This window comes from Oryctolagus cuniculus, chromosome 4 (assembly GCF_964237555.1).
Source record: "Oryctolagus cuniculus chromosome 4, mOryCun1.1, whole genome shotgun sequence".
In the NCBI taxonomy this organism is placed as follows: Eukaryota; Metazoa; Chordata; class Mammalia; order Lagomorpha; family Leporidae; genus Oryctolagus; species Oryctolagus cuniculus.
In genome coordinates, this window is record NC_091435.1 from 92933096 (window position 1) to 92960196 (window position 27101).

Sequence of the window (27101 nt, forward strand, 5' to 3'; positions counted from 1 at the left end):
AAAAAAATTGCCTGATGTCACACTAGCAAACCTGTATCTGAAACTCAGAGCTATTGACACTACTGCTCATCCTCTTAATCCTATCCTATTGCTATCCATTTTTTCCCACAACAAATCTGCCTTTACCTCATAGCAGCTTTATTTTGTTTAATTTGTTATTGCAGTAACTATTAAGCTGTGTAGTTCTGCATACATTCCTACAGACTTATTTCTAAGGGTACAATTTAAAAACTTGTCATGGGACTCCAAATCCCATTAAGCTTGATGGTAAAAATGCCATCCTAATTGTTAGTGATCATATTAAGCATTAAAGTGAAGATACAGATAGGAATAAGTGTTAAAGTGATCATATAAATAGGATCAAGTGCCCAGTAATAATAATAGAATTAAAAAGGAGAGAATGTTCCAACATGGGAAGCAGTCCACACAGCAGACTCATAGAATGACAATCAATTTAAGCAACACTCTGACCTCAGAATCAGCCCTTAAAGTCTTCCTGATCTGGCTGAAAGCCCAGGATAGCATTTCAGGCATGAAAAACCAAGACACTGTGGCCAAAAAAATGGTCTACATGAAGGATCTCTGTGAGTGAGACGTCAGCAGAAAGAAGTAGCCATCAAAGAAGGAACTTTGGCCATCAAAGAGGAGAACTTTGACTTTGCTTATGGCCTTGTCCAAATACTGACGGAGTTTGTGGACTCAAAAGGCTTCCATAGCCTTGGTAGCTCATTCCAAGAGCCTCAGGTGGTCACTGACATAATACATAAGACTGTTAATTGTTAAATTAACAACAGGAGTCACTGTGCTCTAACTCCTCATGCAGGACCTCTGTCCCCAATGACTTGTATTATGAGAGTTAACTGTAAAACTAGTTCTCAAACAGTATGTGTATGTGTATGTGTATGTGCATGTGTATGTGTATGTGTGTGTGTGTTTATGTGCAATTGTTGAAATCTTTACTTAGTATAGAGTTGGTCTTCTGTGTACAAATTTAATTAAAAATGAATCTTAATGGAGAATGGGACTGGGAAGGGGAAAGGGAGGAGGAGGGGAGATGGGAGTGTGGGAGTGTGGAAGTGAGGGCAGGTATGGTGGGAAGAGTAACTATAGTCCTAAAGTCGTACTTACGAAATACATATTCCTTAAAAATAAATTTAAAAATATTTTTAAAATATTGCTATTACAGGGGCTGGCACTGTAGTATAGCAGGTAAAGCCATAGCCTCCAGTACAGGCATTCCTTATGGGTGCCAGGTCAATTCCCAGCTGTTCCACTTTCTAGTCAACTCTCTACTATGGCCTGGGAAAGCAGTAGAAGATATCCCAAGTCCTTGGGCCCCTGCACCCACATGGGAGACCTGGACGAAGCTTTTGGCTCCTGGCTTTAGATTGGCCCGGCTCTGGCCTTTGCAGCCATTTGGGAAGTGAACCAACGGATGGAAGACCTCTCTCTTTTCCCTGCTTCTGTCTCTCTATAACTCTGCCTTTCAAAAAATAAATCTTTAAAAAATTTGCTGTTACAAAGGAGTTTCAAAACATTCATGAAAAATGTGCATTATCTTTTTTTAAAGATTTATTTATTTATTTGAAAGACAGAGTTACACAGAGAGGCAGAAAGAGAGAGAGAGAGAGAGAGAGAGAGGTCTTCCGTCTGCTGGTTCACTCCCCAAATGGCCACAAAACTGGAGTTGCTCCAATCCAAAGACAGGAGCCAGGAGCTTCCTCTGGGTCTCCCATGTGGGTACAGGGGCCCAAGGACTTGGGCCATCTTCTACTGTTTTCCCAGGCCATAGCAGAGAGCTGGGTTGGAAGTGGAGCAGCTAGGACTTGAACTGGTGCCCATATGGGATGCCGGCACTGCAGGTGGCAGCTTTGCCTGCTATGTCACAGTGCCGGCCCCTGGATTATCTTTTAATTCCATTTTCTTCTAAATCTTTGAAGTATATTCATATTAAGTTCCCCCCAATCTCTACCTCTTCTTTTTCTTCTCTTTTTTATTTAGTAAATAATCACTGAAGGAAGTTCTAACCAGGGTTCTCAAACAAGGTGGAGCTGGGAGAGGCTCAGCAAATATTATACAGTAAATAAACAAAGGCTGTTCTCTGACCTATGGGAGCTGCCAGTACATATGGGCTCCCCAGGCAAACTAAGGACAAGTGCTCCTCACAGCAAGACTCCACAAAGCTCCACACACATGAAGACCAGAGCATCTGGGTAAAGAGAGTGTGGGACCAGCTAGGAAAATATCTGCGAATATAAAAGACTGTTTCTGTTGACATAATTGTGTATAGGTCATAGTTCAGAAAGAAGAGATGATGGGGCGGGCACTGTGGTGCAACAGGTTAACATCCTGGTCTGAAGCGCCAACATCCCATATGGGTGCTGGTTCGAGTTCCAGCTGCTCCACTTCTGATCCAGCTCTCTGCTATGGCCTGGGAAAGCAGTAAAAGATGGCCCAAGTCCTTGGGCCCCTGCGCCCACATTGGAGACCTGAAAGAAGCTCCTGGCTCCTGGCTCCTGGCTCCTGGCTCCTGGCTCCTGGCTCCGGGCTCCGGGCTCCGGGCTCCGGGCTCCGGCCATTGCGGCCAGTTGGGGAGTGAACCATTGGATAGAAGACCTCTTTCTCTCTCTCTCTCTCTTTCTTTCTCTCTCTCTGTCTCTCTCCACTCTCTCTCTCTATATATATAACGCTGACTTTCAAATAAATAAATAAATCTTTAAAAAAAAGAAAGAAGAGATTACAAATCATGACAATCACTATGAATATAGCCCTCCTTTAATGTGTACATGCTAAGAAACCTACTGTGGTTTGTTTTCACTATCATTCAGCAAAGACAACAAATCTTCAACTAAACAAAATGCACAAGAAATGGGGGTTCTGATCAAAATATTTCTTTCTGGTAGAATTATTTGGTTATATTAACATATTTTTATGATATGATAAATGTGTTATTTTTAAAAGAATTCTTTTTAGAAGTACTGAATTATTTATAGACAAAATGATATGTTATCTGCTTCAAGATAATGATCGGAGGAACAAAACACAACTGAGGCAGCAGGGTGATAACCCAGGTGTTTATATACTAGTCTTTGGCTTTTGCACATTTAAATTGTTCAATAATTTCTATGAAAAATTGTAAACAATACCAAAAGAAAAGAACAAATTCAAAGCTCTTGGGTTACTTATGAATAAAAAATTCTAGAGTTATAGCAAACTCTAGGACTCAGCTATACTCACGGAGTAGACAATACTTAAAGGACATGCCCTCTTTATAGGAGGAAAAACATGGTAAATGACTTGGCATAATTCTTTTACAATGGAGAAATTACTTTGCTGTAAGATGCCCCTTCAGCTCCACCAGACACATCCACCAATGGCATCCATCCCCTGTAAGTCAGCCTAGTTCTCTACCAGGCTGCTCCTTTCCCTATACTCTGACAAATATTCCTTCCTCAACTACCTCTTCCTTTTCAATGAAAAGAGAAGCACTTATGTCACTAATCAATAATAAAGTCTCTGTAAGCCTGCAATAAGATTAAGTCCATCATGAGTGAATAAGCATACACATAATTATCGGAATTAAATCATACTTCCCAGTTTTTCTACTGTGCATAGTTATAAAATGCAAGTGTTTATAGCATGGCCATAGGTGCTTCTACTTAGCCTCGGGTCCCAACTCTCCAATAAACAGCACCACTTTCTTTAAATGACATTGCTTTTTATTTTTATTTTTTGACAGGCAGAGTTAGACAGTGAGAGAGAGAGAGAGAGAAAGAGAGAGTTATAGACATGAGAGAGAGAGACAGAGAGAAAGGTCTTCCTTCCTTTGGTTCACTCCCCTAATGGCCGCTATGGCTGGCACTGCACCAATCCGAAGCCAGGAGCTGTGTGCTTCCTCCCGGTCTCCCACGCGGGTGCAGGGACCCAAGCACTTGGGCCATCCTCCACTGCCCTCCCAGGCCACGGCAGAGAGCTGGACTGGAAGAGGAGCAACTGGGACAGAATCCGGCGCCCTGACTGGGACTAGAACCAGGGGTGCCGGCGCCACAGGCGGAGGATTAGCCAAGTGAGCCACGGCGCTGGCCATGACATTGCTTTCTAGAATCCATGTTGAATATTTGAAAGTGAAAACACTAGGGGATTGTGTGGGGAAAGCAAAAGATACCTGATGCCACTAGAAAAGGATCAGATCTTCTGGGAATTGTGGATTTGAGTGAATTCCTCTTTCTAATGCTGTTGCCCTTAGAAAATGGAGGGAGAAACGCTCAACTTCCTCTTAGCAGCACCCCAGGAGAGTCTTACTCTTGAAGCTAACAGATGGGGACATGGAGCAGGAAGAGCTCTGTAATGATTTCGAGATCATTCAGCAATGATTTTCATACTTCTAAGTCCATACCAGTCACTGGAGGGTTTGGATAAATATACAAATTCCAATTCAGGAAGTCAGGGGTGAGGACCCATACTCTGCCTTTATAATAAGCTTTCAGGCAATGTCTGTCCTTTGGACCACCGTGGCTGTAGCTAGGGCAGCTGGCTTCTCCCTGCCCCGTTGTGAACAGATGGCAGCTACTTGCTGCATTTGTCCCTATTTGTCTTGAGAACCACTTCCTTTACAAAATGGATTTGCCTAGAAAGGGCCTATAGGACATTTGTGTTGAAGCTAAGAGAAGGCAGAACAGAGCTGGATGAAACTCTAGACCTCACAAAGAACAATTTGAAAAGAAATCTTTCTAGACACAAAACTGACAAAAACACTCTGTTTCCAGAACACAGTACTTTTTATAATGATATTTCAAAGTCCTGCCTACTTTCTAGTCAAGCATCCTAAAAGGGAAATCTATTTATGGGATCCACCCACTGTTGCAGAGTTTGCTGACCTACATCACCTCCCATTCAGGTATAAGGACTGTGGCCAAACAGACCTATCCAGATGTAAGGGAAACCTCAAGCCAGGTAGTCATCTTAACAATACAACTCACAGATCTGAAAAGCAACCAAAGTCTTCTGAAATGAATAAAACCAGAGCATCAAAGAGAAAGGTTGAGGTGAACAAACAGAATCACCAACCTAGAAACATACAATGAAAGAAACAGAAAGGGCCAGTTATATTTTTCCTCTCTTTCTTTTTTAAAAAAGATTTGTTTATTTTGAAAGTCAGTTACAGAGAGAGAGGAAGAGACACAGAAAGTGGGATCAAGATCTTCCATTCACTGGTTTACTCCCCAGATGGCCACAAAAGGTAGCGAGCGGTGGGTCAGGATGTAGCCAGGAGCTTCATCCCATTCTCTCACATGTGTGGCAGGAGCCCAAACACTTGGGCCACCTTCTGCTGCTTTTCCCAGGCTGTCAGCAGGGAGCTGGATCTGTAGAGCATCTGGGACACAAAGCAGTGCCCATATGGGATGCCAGTGTCTGAGGAAGTGGCTTTACCGACTATGCATCAACACTGCCTCCCCCAATTATTTCTTCTTTCAGACATTTTAAAACATGCTACATTCATATTACAAAGACAATGTGTTATGAAAAGAGAACGAATAGGAAATTGTTCTCAGAAATTAAACATATGCCAAAACCTAAACTTTTATAGAAGAGCTAAACACAAAAAAGAACACATGGGGCTGGAGCTGTGGTACAGCGGGTTAACTGAAGCATCTGAAGCGCCGGCATCCCATATGGGCGCTGGTTCGAGACCTGGATGCTCCACTTCCAATCCAGCTCTCTGCTATGGCCTGGTAAAGCAGCAGAAGATAGTCCAAGTCCTTGGGTCCCTGCACCCACATGGGAGACCTGGAAGAAGCTGCTGGCTCCTGGCTTTGGATTGGTACAGCTTTGGCCGTTGCAACCAATTGGGGAGTGAACCATTGGATGGAAGACCTTTCTCTCTCTTTCTTTCTGTGCCTCTCCTCTTTCTGTGTAACTCTGAGTTGCAAATAAATAAATAAATAAATCTTTTTTAAAAAAAGAACACATACATTATGACAAAATTAGTCATCTAAAATGAAAAACTGTGAAAAACAGTAAAGAGGGAGCTTTGATAGCTGAGCATGATCTGAATTTTTACTCTTCCCAGAAATATATTGAGCAACAGAGAGCCACATGAAGCCCACACTTTGTGTATAATTAGAAGACAGAGAATTCTATAGACATCAAGTTAGGGAAAGTAGATTAAAAATAACAAGACACCAATTTTCAGCAATCATTCCTTGGGCTTTAGACAGAAGCTTCTGTAAAAGTTAGGGAGTGCCAGGAGAAGACACCATTGAGATAAAAACTTACTCATGGGGGTCAGAGAGGGGTATTGATCCATACAAAGGGCAAAGATACTGAGAAAAGAGTCATGGAGCCAGCAGGGTACCACCTAGGGCAAGACTCAGAGGGGCAGTCTTGGGAGGGCAACACTTCTGGGAGAGAAGATGAAAGGAAAGGATAGATGGCAACTGTGTGGCAAAGGCAAAAATAAATAAAATAAAAAGCACATAAATTTTAGCATCCTACACTACAAAAAACAGCCAAGGATATAAACCCTTCCCTTACTCCTCAAAGGGAAAAATATATTTAAGACCATTCATCAATGAAACTGCATTCTCTTTCTATACAATAAAAGAAGATAATATTCTTGATCTAGGAGTCTTTTATTATTATTATTATTATTATTATTATTATTATTATTTAGAAGGCAGAGAAACACAGAGAGACAGAGGTCCTCCATCCATGGTTCATTCTCCAAATCACTGCAATCGCCTGGGCTGCACCAGGCTGAAGCCAGGAGCACAAAACTCAGTTGAGGTTTCCTGCATGGATGGCAGGAATCCAAGCAGATGAGCCATTACCTGCTGCCTCCTAGGTTGCTCACTGGCAGGAAGCTGAATCAGAGGCAGAGCCGGGACTCTTCACTCAGGCACTCCAGTATGAGATGTCAGTGTCCCAAACAGGGTCTTAAAAGCTGTATCAAATACCCACCCCTTAAGTAAGAATCTTGTAAACCATGACAGACCACCAAGCCTGTCTACTAAATGCAGATGCAAACAGTATTCATCTACACAAAGCTATTATAAGGGGGAAATAGAAAATAAAAATAATAAAATAAAAAAATTAAACATATGCCAAAACCTAAACTTTTATAGAAGAGCTAAACACAAAAAAGAACATATGCCAAATAAAATAAATAAAAATAAAAAATGTTAAGCTTCAAGACAATGAGCAAAAAAGTCACGAACAAGGAGAAAACATTTGCAATGGTATAGATTACAAAGAACTTATTTTTTCCAAAATATAAAGAGAACACTTAAAATTCAACAATAAGAAGTGGAACAACCCAATTAAAATGTGGGCACAAGACTTGACAAGAAACTTCAACAAATAAGGTATACATACAGCAGATATAAGCATATGAAAAATGTACATCATCATATGTCACTAGGAATTACAAATTAAAAGAGCAGTTGGAGACTACTATATTATTGTTACATTGGCCAGAATTCTGAACACTGATAACGCCAAATGCTGGTGAAGGTGTGGAACAAGAGGAACTCCCATGCATTGCTGGTAGGAATGATAAACAGTAAAGCTACTTTGGAATACTGTGGCACTCTCTAAACTAAACATACTCTCATACTCTTACCACTTGAGCCAGCCATTGTGTGTCTTGGTATTTATCTAAGTGAGCTGAAAACCTGTCTACACAAAACCTGCACACAGATGTGTATAGCAGTTATATTCAATACTGCCCAAACCTGAAAGTGATCATGGTATCCTTGAGTAGGGGAATGGATAAATGCTGGACATCCAGACAATGTAAAATTATTTAGCATGGGCTGGCACTGTGGTGCAGCAAGTTAACGCCCTGCCCTGAGGCGCTGGCATCCCATATGGGCGCCAGTTCAAGACCAGGCTGCTCCACTTCTGATCCAGCTCTCTGCTATGGCCTGGGAAAGCAGTAGAAGAAGGCCCAAGTCCTTGGGCCTCTGCACCCATGTTGGAGACCTGGAAGAAGCTCCTGGCTCCTGGCTTCGGATCGGTGCAGCTCTGGCCGTTGTGGCCAATTGGGGAGTGAACCATCGATGGAAGACCTCTCTCTCTCTGCTTCTCCTCTCTCTGTGTAACTCTGCCTTTCAAATAAATAAATAAATCTTTTAAAAATAATAAATAAATTAATCGGCATGAAAAGAAATTCGCTATCATCACGGGAAGACATGAAGGACGTATAAATACATATTTTTAAGTGGAATAAGCCCATCTGAAAAGGCTGCATACTGTGTAATTCAACATTATGACATTCTGGAAAAGGCAAAATATTCAGAGAGTAAAAGGATCGTAGTTGCTAAGCACTGGAGGGAGAGAAGGATGGATGAACAGGCAGGGCACAGAGGATCTTTAAGGCAATGAAACTATACTGTATGATATTACAATGGTAGATACATTATACATCTGCCAAAGAACAGAAAATGCACAACATCAGGGCCGGCGCTGTGGCACAAGCTGCCACCTGCAGTGCCAGCGTCCCGTATGGGCTCTGGTTCGAGACCCGGCTGCTCCACTTCCAATCCAGCTCTCTGCTATGGCCTGGGAAAGCAATAGAATATGGCCCAAGTCTTTGGGCTCCTGTACCCACATGGGAGACCTGGAAGAAGCTCCTGGCTCCTGGTTTCAGATCAGTGCAGCTCTGGCCGTTGCAGTCACTTGGGGAGTGAAGCAGCAGATGGAAGACCTCCCTCTCTCTCTCTCTCTCTCTACCTCTCCTTCTCTCTCTGTGTGTAACTCTGACTTTCAAATAAATAAATAAAATCTTAAAAAAAAAGAAAATGTACAACATCAAGAGCAAACCCTAGGTAAATCATGGACTTTTGGTGACAATGATGAGTCAACCATTAGGTTCATCAGTTTTAACAAATGTGCCTCTCTGGTGAGGGAGATTGTGCATGAAGGACAAGGGACTCTATTTTCTGCTCACTTTTACTGTGAATATGAAATTGCTCTAAAATAATAAAACATCATATTTAAAAAAAACTTTTCAGGGAAATCATTTGTCATAGCTGTCAAGATGCTACTTGGGATGCCCACAGCCCCTTTTGAGGTGCCTGGTTCAAGCCCCTGCTCCACTACCAGGACCAGCTTCCTGCTAATGCACACTCTGGAAGGCAGCTGATGACGGCTCGGGTATGAGGGTGCCTGCCACTCAGATGGGAGACTGGGACTAAGTACTGGGATCATGGCTTTGGCCTGGCCCATCCTTGGCTATTGCAGACATTTAGGGAGTGAACCAGTGGATAGAGGATTGATCTCTGTCTTTCTAATAATTAAAAAAAAATTAAACAAACATTTCAGATAATGAAAATTTATCTTTTTTTTTTTTTTTTTTTTTTTTTTTGACAGGCAGAGTGGACAGTGAGAGAGAGAGACAGAGAGAGAAAGGTCTTCCTTTGCCATTGGTTCATCCTCCAATGGCTGCTGCGGCCGGTGCGCTATGGCCGGCGCACCACTCTGATCCGAAGCCAGGAGCCAGGTGCTTCTCCTGGTCTCCCATGGGGTGCAGGACCCAAGCACTTGGGCCATCCTCCACTGCACTCCCAGGCCACAGCAGAGAGCTAGCCTGGAAGAGGGGCAACCAGGACAGAATCCGGTGCCCCAACCGGGACTAGAACCTGGAGTACCAGTGCGGCAGGCAGAGGCTTAGCCTATTGAGCCGCAGCACAGGCTGAAAATTTATAAAAATGAGACACTTGGCAGAAACACATCCTGAAATATAACTCTCCATGCTGAACTATTTGAAGAATTACATGTCTTCAAACAAATCTTTTGAGTATGAGGGTAGGAAGATACCTTAAGAAACTCAGAACAGAAATGTTTATATCAAAAGAGGTAAGAGTTGAGTGAAGATAAAAATAAAAGACAAAATCATACAAGAAAGGGAATACAAGTTACAAGATTCTCAAGAGATAACATATTTGAACAAAAGATTTCATAAGAAGCAATGAATGACATCACAATAAAAAACAAACAAACAACAACAACAACAACAACAACAAACAAGAGAATTGGAGCCAGCATTGTGGCATAGTGGTAAAACTGCCGCCTGCAATGCCAGCATCATCTATAGGCACCGGTTCGAGATCTGGCTGCTTTACTTCCAATACAGCTCCCTGCTAGTGTAAGTGGGAAAGCAGCAAAAAATGGCTCAAATCCTTGGGCTCCTGCACCCACATGGGAGACCCAGAAGAAAGCTCCTGGTTCTTGGCTTCGCATTGGCTCAGTTCTGGCCATTGCAGCCATTTGGGGAGTAAACCAGTGGCTAGAAGACCTCTTTCTCTGTCTCTCCCCCTCTCTATAACTGTCTTTCAAATAAATAAAATAAATCAAAAAAAAAAAAAAAAGAACTCCTTTTAATGCTAGAAGAACAATTCACAATGAAGACACAATAGTTATAGATACCAATGCTCCAAGTAACACAATGATCAAGTTTTTCAGGCAAAAACTACAGGTGACCAGAGACAAAAATATGCTTTAAACAGGAGGTTTTAATACACCATTTGTAGTACAACATGCAGCAAATAGACAGTGTATCAATAAATTTAAAAACGATCTAAAGATAATCAATAAGATTTAATGAATATGTGTTGAGCTTTACATCCTGATCACAGAGGATTTATCTTCTAAAGTACACATGGAACAGCCACAAAAACTGATAATGGTAGAAGGCCACAAAGAAAATATGTGACAATTGAAAAATCTTCTATTTAAACAACTCTCCATTGAGGGGAGCTAAAAAATAAAGCTTCAGAATTTCTAAAGCATAGTGAAAATAAACATTTTTTTATCAGAATTCATGGATATATTCAAAGCAGCAAGCAGAGAACACTAATAATAAACATTTATAGCAATAAAATGAAAGAATGAAAACAAATCAAATTCTCAACTCAAAAAATGAGGGAAAAAAATGGAGCAAACCAAAAGAAGGCATTAGACATAAAGGTAGAACAAAACAAACAAAAAGGTAGAAGTGGGCAAAGGACTTGAACAGGCATTTTTCAAGAGGAAATTCAAATGGCCAACAGACACTTAAAAAATGCTCAGGACCACTAAGCATCAGGGAAATGCAAATCAAAACCACAATGAGGTTTTACCTCACCCCAATTTGAACGGCTTGCATAAAGAAATCAACAAACAACAAATGCTTGAGGATGTGGGGGAAAAGATACCCTAATCCACTGTTGGTGGGAATGTAAGCTAGTACAGCCCTGTGGAAAACAGTATGGAGATTCCTCAGAAATCTGAATATAAACCTACCATATGACCCAGCCATCCCACTCCTGGGAATTTACCCAAAGGAAATAAAATCAGCATATGAAAGACTTATCTTTTACCCCCATGTTTATTGCTCCATTCACAATAGCTAAGATATGGAATCAACCCAGATATCTGTCAACTAAAGACTAGATAAAGAAATTATGGGGACCAGCGCTGTGGCACAGTGGGTTAAAGCCCTGGCCTGCAGCACTGCCATCCTACATAGGTGCCAATTCAAGCCCTGGCTGGTCCATTTCCCATCCAGCTCTCTGCTATGGCCTGGGAAAGCAGTAGAAGATGGCCCAAGTCCTTGGGCCCCTGCATCCATGTGGGAGACCCAGAAGAAGCTCCTGGCTCCTGACTTTGGATCAGTTCAGCTCCAGCCATTGCTGTCATTGGGGAGTGAACCAGTGGATGGAAGATTTCTCTCTCTCTCTCTCTCTCTCTCTCTCTGGCTCTACCTCTCTCTGTAACTCTATCTTTCGAATAAATAAAATAAATCTTGAAAAAAAAAAGAAATTATGGTATATGTACACCACAGAATACTACACAGCAGTTAAAAAAAAAAAAGGAAATCCTGTCGTTTGCAACAAAAGGATTCAACTAGAAACCATTATATTTAGTGAAATAACTCAGTACCAAAAGACAAATACTGTATGTTCTCCCTGATCTGTGGTAACTAATAGAGTAACTAAAAGGTAATCTATAGAAGTGAAATTGACACTTTGAGATACAATGATTTTGAGCACCCCTTGTCTCAACTACTGAGGGACAGTTTTGTGTTTTTTTTTTTTTTTCACATTATTTGTTGAACTCTTTACTTAGTGTAGGGTTAATCTTATGTGTATAAAGTTAATTGAAAATAGGTCTTTGTAAAAAATAAGAATGGGAATAGAAGAGGGAGGCAGAAGAAGGGTGGGAAGAATCCCTATGTTCCTAAATTTGTATATATGAAATACATGAAGTTTGTATACATTAAATAAAACATTTCTAGGTTTAAAGAGAGAGAGAGAGAGAGAAAGGTAGAACAGAATAAGGGATACAATGGAATTTTTAAAAATGCAGTAGATCTAACTAATAAGTCAAAGTCCCATCTTTTAAATTAACAAAGCAAATACTATTATCTAATTTAAGAAGAAAAAGAGGGACACCAGCCAAAGCACAGGTTTAGAAAAGAAGAAATGGCAATGGGAACTGAAACACAGGAAAGTCAACATTTCAAAGAAACTACTTTGCATACCTCTACATAAATAAATTTGAAAATTCAGACATAAAGTTTCCAAGGAAAATACATTTCACAAAAATTGACCTTTTCAGAAATATAAAGCTTAAATGAGACTAATTTAGATGCAAGTTATCAAGGCCAGATGGTTTCACAGGGGAATTCTGCCAAATCATCAGTGACCACACAAGGCACAGAGAACTTTTTTTTCTTCCACGGGCCACGTGGATATTTATAACACCACTCGCAGGCCATGCAGTGATTTCATGGGCCTCACTCAGCTTGCAGGCTGGACGTTCCCTACAGCTGCATAGTCCCAGTGCCTTAAAAAATGTTTCAGAGCTTAAAAAAGTAGAAAAAAACTTTAAAATGTTATTTATAAAGCAAGTATGACACTGATATCTAAACCTCATAAAGACAGTACACAAATAAAGCTACTAGTTAAAGAGTATAATGGTGAAGAACTCCTACTTGTGATAGCAATAAAAGCATCCAGAAGAAGATAAATCTAGATGTATCCTCATACCACATGCAGACATAAACCTCAGGTTCATCAGAGCTAACTGTACCAGAAGAAAGCCTGAGTGAAATACTGTGTCACCTAGGTATAGGGAAGCTTTCCAACCAGGACTCAAAATCCTGATGCAATAAAAAAACGCTGACACACATTTGGTGACAAAAATTTTGCATGGCAGAAAGAGCCTAAGCAAAGTCAAATGACAAATTAAAAAGTGAGGGAAATAGGCCGGCGCCGCGGCTCACTAGGCTAATCCTCCGCCTAGCGGCGCCGGCACACCGGGTTCTAGTCCCGGTCGGGGCGCCGGATTCTGTCCCGGTTGCCCCTCTTCCAGGCCAGCCCTCTGCTGTGGCCAGGGAGTGCAGTGGAGGATGGCCCAGGTGCTTGGGCCCTGCACCCCATGGGAGACCAGGAAAAGCACCTGGCTCCTGGCTCCTGCCATCGGATCGGTGCGGTGCGCTGGCCGCAGCGCGCCGGCCGCGGCGGCCATTGGAGGGTGAACCAACGGCAAAGGAAGACCTTTCTCTCTGTCTCTCTCTCACAGTCCACTCTGCCTGTCAGAAAAATAAAAAAAAAAAAAAAAAAAAGTGAGGGAAATATATGCTATGTTCATCACAGGTAAAGGAATAATACCACTAATACATAGAGTATTCTTAAAGAATAAGTGGAAAATAAAGATCTAACACTCACTAGGACAAAACAGGCAAAAATACAAACAGATGATTCACCACATATTCACATATTCATACTTGTACATATATTTAAAATGTAAAGTGATGAAGAGATTTAAAAAGAGAGAAAGAAAGAGAAAAGTTGAAGACACAGAGTTCCAGAAGCAGAAAATAAGCTAAAAGGAAGAAATAATCAAAGAAATAATTGGAAAGATAAAATTTTAAGCCTCAAAGAGACTTAAATCTTGAGTTTAAAGGCCCAAGAAAAAGGTGGTTTTGGAATTTCAAATCTACAAAATCCAAGAAAAAACTCTACAAGTTTGTGCTGGAGAGAAACAGATGCATGCCTATGTAGGAATGACACTCAAATCTTTATGAGAAGGGTCAGCCTTATTTAGCAGTAGCATGGGAAGCTACAAATCAATGGAGCAAGATTAGCTTAAATTATCTTGAAAATTTTCATATTCAGCTAACTGCAAATCAAATGTGATGATAAAATGCAGGCATTTTCAGACATTTAAAATCTTGTTAGGGGGCTGGTGCTGTGGCTAAGCCTCTGTCTGTGGCTCCAGTATCCCATATGGAAGCTTGTTCGTGTCCTGGCTGCTCCTCTTTCCATCCAGCTCTCTGCTAATGGCCTGGGCAAGCAGTGGAGGATGGTCCAAGTGCTTGGGCCCCTTCACCCATGCGGGAGACCCCAAAGAAGCTCCTGGCTCCTGGCTTAGGATTGCAGCCACTTGGGGATTGAACCAGCAGATGGAAGACTTCTCTCTATGTCTCTCCCTCTTTGTCTATAACTCTGCCTCTCAAATAAATAAATAAAATCTTAAAAAATAGATGATTTAAAAAAAGATCTTGTTAGGATTCACTTGCCATATACCCTTTCTGAAAAAGAAATAACTTAAAAATTTTTCAATAAAAATGAAATCCAAGAAAGAGGGACCTCTCCAGAGATACAATGAAAAGCAATCCCGGCCGGCACCGTGGCTCACTAGGCTAATCCTCCGCCTAGCGGCGCCAGCACACCGGGTTCTAGTCCCGGTCGGGGCGCCGGATTCTGTCCTGGTTGCCCCTCTTCCAGGCCAGCTCTCTGCTGTGGCCAGGGAGTGCAGTGGAGGATGGCCCAGGTGCTTGGGCCCTGCACCCCATGGGAGACCAGGAGAAGTACCTGGCTCCTGGCTCCTGCCATCGGATCAGCGCGGTGCGCCGGCCGCGGCTGCCATTGGAGGGTGAACCAACGGCAAAAGGAAGACCTTTCTCTCTGTCTCTCTCTCTCACTGTCCACTCTGCCTGTCAAAAAAAAAAATCACAAATATAAAAATGTATTTTATAGATTTCTATTATTCAGAATCAACCTAGTCAAAGAAAAACATCTACTTGCTCTTCCTCAGCCGGTGCTCAACCTGGTGAAATCATGGGCAAGAGAATCCATGTGAAACTGGATGGCAGCTGGCTCATAAAGGTCCATCTGAACAAAGCACAGCAGAATAACGTGGAGCACACGGTGGAAACTTTCTCTGGTGTGTGTAAGAAGCTCACAGGCAAGGATGTTAATTTTGAGTTCCCAGAGTTCCAGTTGTAAACAAAAATGACTAAATAAAAGATGCTTCATGGTAAAAAAAAAAAAAGAAAGAAAAGAAAAACATCTACTTACATAATATATAAAATGCATTATAAATTTTAGCAATTAAAGGAAGAGTTATATAAATAGAAATCTTTACTTAGTATAGAGTTGGTCTTCTGCATATAGAATTAATTAAAAATTAATCTTAATGACAAATGGGATGGGAGAGGGAGTAGGAGGTGGGACAGGAGTTGGGGTGAGAGGGTGGGTATGGGGGGAAGAACTGCTATATTCCTAAACCTGTACCTATGAAATTTGTATTCATTAAATTAAAGCTTTCTTTTAAAAAAAAAAAAAAGAGAAACTTGAAGGATAAGTATAAAGATAGAAGTACATAGTACAAAATTAAGAGATATTATCCAAGTAGCTGCATCACCAGACAGAAATCAATAATGATAACCAGTAGGTGATAAGAAAAGAATAATATAATAAACAAATATTAGGGAGTGGGAGCAAGAAAGGAGAAAGCATCATCATATGCAAAAATTACTTTTTTTTAATTTAAAAAATTTTTTTTGACAGGCAGAGTGGACAGAGAGAGAGAGACAGAGAGAAAGGTCTTCCTTTGCCGTTGGTTCACCCTCCAATGGCCACCACGGCCGGCGCGCTGCAACCAGCGCACCGCGCCGATCCAATAGCAGGAGCCAGGTACTTATCCTGGTCTCCCATGGGGTGCAGGGCCCTAGCACTTGGGCCATCCTCGACTGCACTCCCTGGCCACAGCAGAGAGCTGGCCTGGAAGAGGGGCAACCGGGACAGAATCCGGCGCCCCGACCGGGACTAGAACCTGGTGTTCCGGCGCCTCAAGGCGGAGGATTAACCTAGTGAGCCGCGGCGCCGGCTGCAAAAATTACTTTTTACAGGGAAGAATCACAGATACTGCCCAAAGCTAATGAATCAAGAAATTTGATCCTAAATTCATAAGTCAGTACCACCATGAAAGCTGCCTGCTGTACTGGAATAGCACTGAGCCAGCAGCCAGAAAATCTAAGTGCTAAACCCTCCCCTTCTCCACCTTATCAACCAACACAAATCCTTTCCTCTCCTTGGTCTTAGCCCTGCCCTGTCAACAAGATTGGGCCAAACCAATAGTTCTTGAAGTGTAGCCCCCAGATCGATAGCATCAGCATCTCCTTGGAACTTGTTAGCAAATTATTGGGATTCACCTCAAACTTACTGAATCAGAAACTCTCAGATGGGGGAAGTAACTTGTGTTTTAACAAGTCCTCTAAGGGATTCTGATGTATGCTAATGTCTGGTCACTAATACAGATGGGCAGCCAACAAATACTGTCCATGTGCCAAATCCATACCCTCTCATTATTATAAATAAAGTTTTATTGGAACACAGCAATTCCCTTTTGCTTACCTATTATCTACACTTGCTTTTGAGCTCTAATAGCAGGTGGCAGTAGCTGAGACAGAGACCACACGGCACAAAAAGCCTAAAATATTTACTCTGGTTTTTTTTTTTTTTTAAGATTTATTTGTTTATTTGAAAGTCGAGTTACACAGAGAGAGAAGGAGAGGCAGAGAGAGGTCTTCCACCCATTGGATCACTCCCCAATTGGCCACAATCACCAGAGCCGCGCCGATCCGAAGCCAGGAGGCAGGAGCTTCCTCCAGATCTCCCACATGGGTGCAGGGGCCCAAGGACTTGGGCCATCTTCTGCTGCTTTCCCAGGCCACAGCAGAGAGCTGGATAGGAAGTGGAGCAGCCGGGACTCAAACCGATGCCCTATTGGAATGCCGGCACTTCAGGAGAGGGCTTTAACCCACTGCGCCACAGCGCTGGCCCCTATGCTGTTATTTTTTAATAAGAAAGCTTGCTGGCCTCTGACCTAGACTATTATAATAATTCAAAAAGTCTGTGGGAAAATAAAATTTACAAATAAATTTATTTTGATACAAAAAATTTGAAAACTTTTTTCATACTATGCACTTTCTATTTATTTATTTATTTATTTATTTATTTAGACAGGCAGAATTAGACAGTGAGAGAGAGAGACAAAGGTCTTCCTTCCGTTGGTTCATCCCCCAAATGGCCACTACAGCCAGTGCGCTGCGCCCATCCAAAGCCAGGAGCCAGGTGCTTCTCCTAGTCTCCCATGTGTGCAGGGCCCAAGCACTTGGGCCATCCTCCACTGTCTTCCCAGGCCATAGCAGAGAGCTGGACTGGAAGAGGGGCAACCAGGACAGAATCCGGCACCCCGACCAGGACTAGAACCTGGAATGCTGGTGCCGCAGGCGGAGGATTAGCCCCCATACTATGCACTTTCTATGGACTTTTTGAAGGTCCCTCATATTCTGATATTACTGGAAGTACATAATTACTCATTGAATGCCATGTTTATCAGCCCAGGGAAGTCTGTACGAATGCTTTCAGTAAGTGGGCAAAGTAACTTGGCCAATGGTAAGAGGATCCTCCTTCCCCTTCATTTTAAGGACCCCACAGAAAAGCAAATGATGAATAGTAAAAAAAAAAAAAAAAAAAAGTCATTTAACACACAGTAAGTAAACAAGTGGTGTAACATCAAGCCCGTTCTGGCTCACAGAGTCTTGGGAAGCTTCATAATGACTGAGGGAGGGCATGTGGAGATTGCTGGTTCTCCACGCCAGGATCATTTAAAAGTCAACAGTCACGGCCTGCACCGTGGCTCAATAGGCTAATCCTCTGCCTGCAGCCCCAGCACACTGAGTTCTAGTCCTGGTCGGGGCGCCGGATTGTGTCCTGGTCACTCCTCTTCCAGTCCAGCTCTCTGCTGTGGCCCGGGAAGGCAGTGGAGGATGGCCTAAGTGCTTGGGCCCTGCACCCACATTGGAGACCAGGAGGAGGCACCTGGCTCCTGGCTTCGGATCAGCGTGGTGCTCTGGCCGCAGCGGCCATTGGGGGGTGAACCAACGGAAAAGGAAGACCTTTCTCTCTGTCTCTCTCTCTCACTGTCCACTCTGCCTGTTAAAAAAAAAAAAAGGCAACAGTCACAAATGTAATAGCTAACAAACCTCACCCAGTATCTTCTCCAAACTCCTCTCAATTCCTCAGCCCACATCCTATAATAAATAGGAGTGGAGACCACTTGTTAGGGGATGTGGCTACTTTCTTTATGATTGACCACTGAGTAAGACTCAATTCCAGATATTAACAATCATTAGCATACATAAACTTTAAAAAAAAAGTTGTGCTTTGTATTTTGTTTTTGACAGGCAGAGTAAGACAATGAGAGAGAGAGACAGAAAGGTCTTCCTTTTCCGTTGGTTCACCCTCCAATGGTCGCTGCGGCTGGCGCGCTGCAGCCGGCGCTGTGCTGATCTGAATTCAGGAGCCGGGTGCTTCCTCCTGGTCTCCCATGCAGGTGCAGGGCCCACGCACTTGGGCCACCCTCCACTGCCTTCCCGGGCCACAGCAGAGAGCTGGACTTGAAGAGGAGTGTTGGGAGCAACCCGGACTGGACTGAGTTACTGGAATTAAGACTTATTCTATGCATCTGCTCTCCCACAATATGGCGCTGGGAGAGGAGGCAACAGCTTCTACCCAGCTGCCTCTCACCAACTTGACAAGCTGCAGGACCTGCTCCTGATTGGAGGAGAGCAGCGTACTCGGCGTGTGGGCAGCCGAGTTAGGATTGGCAGAGGAGGACTATAAAGGAGGAGAGAGACGGCATGCACCAGGAACATTTAAGGGGAACACCTGTGCAGCCCCCGAGAGAGCCGGCCGGCGGTGTGCCACTCCCCTGCGGAAGTGGGGAATGTGGCAGGGGGAACCGCCCTTCCACGGAGGTGGAAGGGATGGTAGCCAACCCGGGAAGGACCAGCAGCCAACCTGGGAAGGACCAGCAGCAAACCCGGGGAGGGCCGAGCAGACAGAAGAACAGCGCAGGGTCCTGTGTCGTTCCTCCACGAAGAGGGGGAGCGACATAATGGTGCCGTGACTCAGATATGAAGCCTAGGCAGGGCTTAGTGTCGTTCCTCCACGAAGAGGGGGAGCGACAGAGGAGTAACCATGACAGAATCCGGCGCCCCGACCAGGACTAAAACCTGGAGTGCAGGCGCCGCAGGCGGAGGTTTAGCCTAGCGAGCCGCAACACAGTCCTGTGCTTTGTATTTCTAAAGACACTTAAATTGAGCATGTCAAAAAAGAGAGTATGTTTCTATCTGAACAGAATAGATGACACAAAGGTAGGATGTATAAGAGGTATTCTCAATCACCAAAGCAAATAAAAAAGAAAACCCATCTCTCTCTCTCTCTCTCTCTCTCTCTCTCTCACACACACACACACACACAAACACACACACAGAGGGTCATTTGACTGGGAAGAAGTCAGATCACTAGTTCTTAAAGAGAGGACAGGGCGAGGTATATTAATTATTTCTCTGCCCTTCAGTACAGGTTACTCAAATTATCTTGGCATTTAGGCCGGCACCACGACTCACTAGGCTAATCCTCTGCCTTGCGGCGCCAGCACACCGGGTTCTAGTCCCGGTCAGGGCGCCAGATTCTGTCCCGGTTGCCCCTCTTCCAGGCCAGCTCTCTGCTGTGGCCAGGGAGTGCAGTGGAGGATGGCCCAGGTGCTTGGGCCCTGCACCCCATGGGAGACCAGGAAAAGCACCTGGCTCCTGGCTTCGGATCAGCGCGGTGTGCCGGTGGCGGCCGCCATTGGAGGGTGAACCAACGGCAAAGGAAGACCTTTCTCTCTGTCTCTCTCTCTCACTGTCCACTCTGCCTGTCAAAAAAAAAAAAATTATCTTGGCATTTAAGACTTACTTGTCAGTGTCAACAAAGGGTACTCTTTAATTTCAAGCCCCAGTTGGGTGCCCGAGTTCTGACCTCTCAAGAATGTCTGAAGGCTCTGAAGCAAATCCACCCACCTCAAGGCAGCAGCTGGACAAAACTGCGCACTCTGCACCTCTGTCCTTAGCACTCAAATGAATGAACCCATCTCCCCAACTCTGGGGTTTTCTACAGGCCATGCAGGGAAAACACACCTCCTCCTAGCTGTCAATCAAAGCAGCCCTCTGGCCCATTAACACTGCTCACACTTAAAAACAGGGCCTTCCCTCTGTTTTCACAACACTAAGAAGCCCAGACTGAACTTCCTTCTCCATTGAGTCTGGTTTCTAAAGCTAAGAAATTGTTACATTCACTCAGCCTTCAATATTAAAGACCAAGTCTCACTGTAATTCACACAGGAAATAGTTAACACTGTCCTTCTCTTACCCCTGCTTAAAGTACAAATATCAGACTGATTCTGTGTCACCTGTTATCAAAGGACACTCCCTCCAAATACTGTATCACACTCTACATAAAAAAAACTTGTGATGGCCGGGCAGCGGCTCACTAGGCTAATCCTCCACCTTGCGGCGCCAGCACACCGGGTTCTAGTCCCGGTCGGGGCGCCAGATTCTGTCCCGGTTGCTCCTCTTCCAGGCCAGCTCTCTGCTGTGGCCAGGGAGTGCAGCGGAGGATGGCCCAAGTGCTTGGGCCGGGCACCCCATGGGAGACCAGGAGAAGCACCTGGCTCCTGCCATCGGATCAGCGCGGTGCGCCGGTGGCGGCGGCCATTGGAGGGTGAACCAACGGCAAAGGAAGACCTTTCTCTCTGTCTCTCTCTCTCACTGTCCACTCTGCCTGTCAAAAAAAAAAAAAAAAAAAAAAAAAAAAAAAAAACCTGTGATAAGAACTTCTAACCTGAATAGGTCCCTCAGTAGATATGTTATAGAAAAAACACTTGAGAAATAACAAGTGATCATAAAACTAATCCTTGTGGCAAACACAACTCTTAGGCCATCGAATAAAGTACGTTGTCTTGTCCCTCCTTAATAACGAACTCAGAACTGTGAGTAAAACAAGAAAACTGGGGGCCGGCGCTGTGGCTCACTTGGTTAATCCTCTGCCTGGGGCGCCAGCATCCCATATGGGTGTCGGTTCTAGTCCCAGTTGCTCCTCTTCCAGTCCAGCTCTCTGCTGTGGCCCGGGAAGGCAGTGGAGGATGGCCCAAGTGCTGGGGCCCCTGCACCCGTGTGGGAGACCAGGAAGAGGCACCTGGCTCCTGGTGGCCATTTGTGGGGTGAACCAATGGAAGGAAGACCTTTCTCTCAGTTTATCTCTCTCACTGTCTAACTCTGTCAAATAAATAAATAGTTTAAAAAAAAAAAAACAAGAAAACTGAATAGAGGAGTAGAGAAGTTAAAAAAAAAAAACATGTTTCATGATACAAATATTTATTTGGGAGCAAACAACTGTGATTTAAAGTAGGTGATCACCTCTGTGGTTCAGAATATTTTCCTAATGCCTTTTTCAAACAGCCTGGCTCCAAGTTTGTAGCCATAGGCCATGTGTTTTAGATGACAATACATTGCATGAGTAATATGTCAGAGAAATTGACCCTGGGATTTATTCTGCTTTTTTACAAACCAGACTGTAAAAGCTATTAGAAGTCTAATTCATAAAGCAGACGGCACCTGATGGGTAACTGGAAACACAGTCGTGACATGGTAATGTGTGGTGTGATGTTTATATTTAATGCTAGGAGAGACACACGGAAAGGCTGATAGTTTAATAGTTCCTTACACACTACAAACAATTCACAAAGAAGTCTCAGGGCTGAGGAAGCTTGGGAAATTGACACACAAATATATAAACACTACATTTAAAGAGAAGAAATCCAGAACTAAGGTAAAAGATTTGGGCATAGCTTTCTCCCAACCTTTCAACGTTTCACCTTGTACAAAAGAGGTTTTGCTCCAAGTTCTCCTTCTGTTACACTCAAACACCTGTTCTGCCTCACCATAGCTTCTCCCTCTCAGTTCCCTGCCCAGTGACCCTCACCCTTGGCTGCGGAAGCCCAGCTGCCTCACCCAGTGCAATTGGTCCAAAGTATGATCTGGGCATCAGGAGTGGTCCCAACATGCAGGCAGCGTTCAGAAACTTTCTCCCAGCATGATTTTAATAAGGGAGAACCAGAAAAAGCAGTAAAATAAAACAAGGTGTTCAGAGGAAAATTCTTTAAACCAATTAAAATTGAACAAAGCAAAATAAAAAAAAAAAATTCAAACTGGGCAGCTCCCAAAACCACTGAAGGTTCTGTGAACTTCAACCAACAACATGATCAGACAGCATTTATAGGAAAAAAAAAAAGGAGGCAAGAAATAGAAAACAACTTAGTTGGCTACAGCCTAGCCAATCAACCAGTCAATTGGCTGGCTATAGCTTGACTAGTTTGCAGCCTAATCAGTTAACTTGCTACAAGGGCTTCTGCAACCAAAGCTTAGTGATTAAACTCTTTATTAATAGGTTTGGTCTGTTAATCCCAGTGCAGGGGCCCTGTCCAAATCTACTATCTCCTATAAAATATTATTTGAGAGAGTAAGACCATCAAAACCCATTGAGGCCTGAATACATGCAGACATGTAAAAACAAAAAGATGCAGTTGTGAATAAGATTCCTAAACCACACATCTTCATTACCTCTCCCTCCCTCCTTGCCATCCTCCACCAGTCGCCAATGCCTGTCTTGCCCAGGCCCTTCCATCCAGGCCTCCTGCCAGCTTCCTCAGCTCTGTGTCTACCCCAGTGGAAAAGCCTCTAAAATGGTCTCCCTACCTACTTTTATTCCTGCTCCCTTCAATCCATCCTGCACAACATCCCCAAATCATTCACTCTCCCTTCAAAACCTCCAGGGGCTTCTTCCTGCTCACTGTGCCTGAATTTCTTCACCTGATAATAAAGGCTTTGCTCAACCTGCTCCCAGTGGTCTTTCCAGCTCTCATTTCTCACCTCTGAGAAGGAGCCTCACTCTGCTCTTGTCAACTTGGATGGTCTGTAACTCCCCAAACATGCTCTGTTAAAAACTTCAAAATAAAAGGGAGATAGAAATGGAAGTCAAGGGGCTGGCGTTGTGCTGCAGCAGGTTAAGCTGCTGCCCATGATGCCACTGTCCCATTTCCGAGTGCCGGTTTGAGTCTCAGCTAACCCCACTTCCAACCTGGCTCCCTGCAAATGGACTGGGAAGGTAATGAAAGATGGCCCAAGGACTTGGGTCCCTGTCACCCCTGTTGGGGACCTGGATGGAGTTCCAGGCTCCTGGCTTTCGCCCAGCCCACCCTGACCATTGCAGTCATTTGGAGAGTGAACCAACAGACAGAACATTCTCGCGCGCGCGCTTTCTCTCTCTCTCTGCCTTTTGAGTAAACAATAAATCTTTGAAAAATGATAGACTCCAAGTCATCTGCCCCAGGTGGCAGAACTAGTGAACAGTAGCACGTGGAGCCGATCTGGGTTGTGTCCAAAGCTCATGGACACCTGTGGAAACCTTCCCATCTTTCAAGACAATTTCATTCCTGAAGCTTGTCCTGTTCTTCCTGTCTTAAATGGTTTTTCTGTACTTTGAGCTCCTTTAGCACTTTGTTGACATATTTCACAAGGGATCATGACAAGAAAGGCATGGGATGGGTTTTCCAAGGTTGGAGACTTTGTCTTAGGCCTTGTGGATCCGTCAGAGCCCTGCACCAGCACTCACCAGGTTGCCGGCGCTCATTGATTTGGGTAGGCTTTCTGTACTCACCCAACCCAGCCGTACAAGGAGACCCTTATTTATTTCAGGCACAAAGATATCTTCTCCCTACACTGAATATTCTGGTTTTCCTAATCTAGCATATCAGTACTTTCTTGCTCTGTGCTATTAGTCTTATGCCAACTGATCAGACACTGTTTTGCAACCTGGCAGGACTTTGGGACCTAATAATCAGGTAACACCCAGGGAAATGCACATCATGATAAATGTAATCACAAAACAAACAAGGGTGGTTTCATTATTTGGAACCTGAAACGTAAACTGAAAATGAGAGAGTAAGGCCATCTTTAAACCAATTAAAATTGATCCCCCAATTGCGCTTGATCCCCCTTGCAGGCTTTCTCACCCTTTATCTCTGCTGTACATTGAAGGAACCAAGGGTGAGGCAGCAAGTACGTGTGAGCAAAAGCCAGCTAGAGTAAAAGGGGAAGAACTGGTCAGGTGGCTCCTTTCCCAAGACACAAATAGCATTCTAGGAAAGGAAAATAGCTCCTAGCTTACAAGAGATTGTACAAGGATTTTACAATGGCCCCTTCTTTTATCTTCTCTCCTGTACAGTGAGACAGGGGTTAAAATCCTGCTTCTTGCAGCCCTCAATGAACTGTCCCCAGTGTGATCTGGAAAAGGGCTGCAAATGCAAGATGAAAATCACCTGTTTCATTAGCTAGGCGGTTAAAGCAAACACAAGCAGAATGGAGGAGCGTCCTTTCACCCATTGCTTTCCATGCTCACCTCCTTCCTGGCTACTCCCACAAGAGTTCTCACTAACTGATCTGTCATTGTTCTCAAATGCATTTGAGCCAAAGTGGGAGTCCAAGTTCAGCTCCCTAAAACCCATGGAGAGGAAGGCAGGAGTGTGGAGTAAGGGTTCCCCTCTCTCTGTCATTGCTCACCCCCCTTTCAGCCTACAATAAGCAGTCTTTCTGTGACATAATTCATTACCAAAAGTGAAAATTCCACCAATACTACTTCTTCAGAGCCTACCATGTGCCAGATGCTGCACCAGAGCTGTAAGAAGGGAGGGAGAAGAGGAGGAAGGAAGAGAGAAAAAATAGCCCTAGCTCCTACTTGTGAGAGGTTCACAATCTAAAGGAAGACACGGCTTGAAATAATTTTCAGATGCTATGGTGAGGATTTCCAAATACCAAGGGAGAAGCTCCAGAAATAAAGGAAGAGCCTGTGACAGCAGAATTGGGAGTCAAGGGAGCTATCCTCAAAGAGATGAGGTCAGAGCTGCAGGCTGATGAAGGTGTAGGAGTCGGACCTCGCAGGGAGGAGCGATGTTTGCTCAGAGAGAATCATAGGCACAAAGCCCAGAAGTGTCCTTCCCTCAAAGCAAAGGATTCCCCCAAATCCTCCCAGTTCTGGCCTGATGCATACCCACGGACGGGGGAGATTGAAGAGAAGAGGGAGGAAACTGTTGATACATTAAACTTCAAAGAAGTACACTGAACATAAATCTATAGCCTTCTTCAATAATGAAGGGCAAAAGAACAAACAACAACAAAAGGCCTTTTAGAGTGGGTTTGGTGAAAGCAATCAACTTCCTAATGTCCACAGATGGCATCAGACAGAAGCCAGGTGGTTTTTCAGTCTCAAAGCTGGTGTTCACCTCTCAACCACATGAAGCAGGTGGAGAGCAAGTGAAACAGCACATACCTGGCTGCTGTTTAAATTCTGATCCACACCACAGTTAAGGAGTGGATGACGCCATAAGCAATAAAACCTGGAGAGCTGAGGCTTTTCCTGGTCAAGTCAGCTCTGCTGAAAGAGTGGGTGCAATCCTGCCCGAAATCAGCACGGGGTCCCCTTCCCAGTTCTATCTGTGAACTGGTGGTGACCATACAGATTCTGTCCCACAATCCATCACTTGGAGACCCACAGAAAGATGTCAGACCTGTGCTGGAGGAGGTGGAAATAGCAGATCCCAGAGACCCCTTCGCTCATGGGCCTGGCTACAAGTGAGGTTTTCATTCCTGGTCTTGTAGTTTCCTGGCTGGCCCTACGTCTTGATTTCTTTATCCGACAATGACAATTGTAAGAGCTGCCGCTAATTTTCTTCCTTAGGAAAGATAAATAGCTCTCGATGCAGTTTGAGCTTTCATGTGTTCCAGACACCATGGCCCAAGACACCAGAATAAGCCCAATAAGGCAATGAGCCTGGAGGAACGAAGGCAGCTTCAGCTCCTCCTCTCATTCACTCAGGCATGTTTATTCAGTAGCTCTTTGTGCAGGACAACTAAACACCTGTTTGTTTGCTTGTCTCTCTCCACATCCCTGCTTCATGACCGGCAGATGAGAGAAACTGGCCACATTAGACAACAATGTAAACTGTGCTCATGGAAGCTTCCATCTCAAGCCAATCCTGCCTCATGGGAAACATAAAGTCGGGGACCAAGAAGGCTGCAGAACACTGTGTTCGGCTCACCTGGGGATGCTGGTCAGGTAGGTCATGACATTGAGGAAGTCCTCATCTGGGATGCGTTTGAACCCCGCAAACTCTGGAAAAGTGATGATGGGGGCACCATCCTTCCCTCGGCCTCCTGCAACAGAAATGAGTTGTTAAGATCTTTATTGCAAAATGTATTCACTTTCCGCCTCTGCGGACCGGCACTCTAACTGACATGAGGTCCAGAGACAACGTATTGGCCTCACTTTTTTCCATCTGTATTATCTCAAACTAGAATTTGGAAGAAGTTAACACTCAACTCTTTTGAACAAGTCTGTTTTCTCTTTCATGCTTTCTCAATGGCACTGTAAGGATTCAATTTTTGGGCCGGCGCCGCGGCTCACTAGGCTAATCCTCCGCCTAGCGGCGCCGGCACACCGGGTTCTAGTCCCGGTCGGGGCGCCGGATTCTGTCCCGGTTGCCCCTCTTCCAGGCCAGCCCTCTGCTGTGGCCAGGGAGTGCAGTGGAGGATGGCCCAGGTGCTTGGGCCCTGCACCCCATGGGAGACCAGGAAAAGCACCTGGCTCCTGGCTCCTGCCATTGGATCAGCGCGGTGCGCCGGCCGCAGCGCACCGGCCGCGGCGGCCATTGGAGGGTGAACCAACGGCAAAGGAAGACCTTTCTCTCTGTCTCTCTCTCTCACTGTCCACTCTGCCAGTCAAAAAAAAAAAAAAAAAAAAAAAAGAATTCAATTTTTGAATTCTTTGTAGTTACTGAATAAAAGGTGTTATGGGTTGAGTAGAATTTGTCTCCCCAAAACTCATGCA

The 27101-nt window shown here is 44.1% G+C and overlaps 1 protein-coding gene across 2 annotated transcripts in view; it reads right to left on the reverse strand.

Moving 5' to 3' along the window:
- The window catches only part of MCF2L2 (MCF.2 cell line derived transforming sequence-like 2), a 258920-nt gene that overhangs the window by 174142 nt on the left and 57677 nt on the right, over positions 1 to 27101 (reverse strand). For both annotated transcript variants that reach the window (XM_070072393.1, XM_070072394.1), the window contains exon 3: positions 26314 to 26428. In XM_070072393.1, the coding sequence (XP_069928494.1) occupies positions 26314 to 26428 (115 nt within the window). The remainder of the gene's footprint in view (positions 1 to 26313; positions 26429 to 27101) is intronic.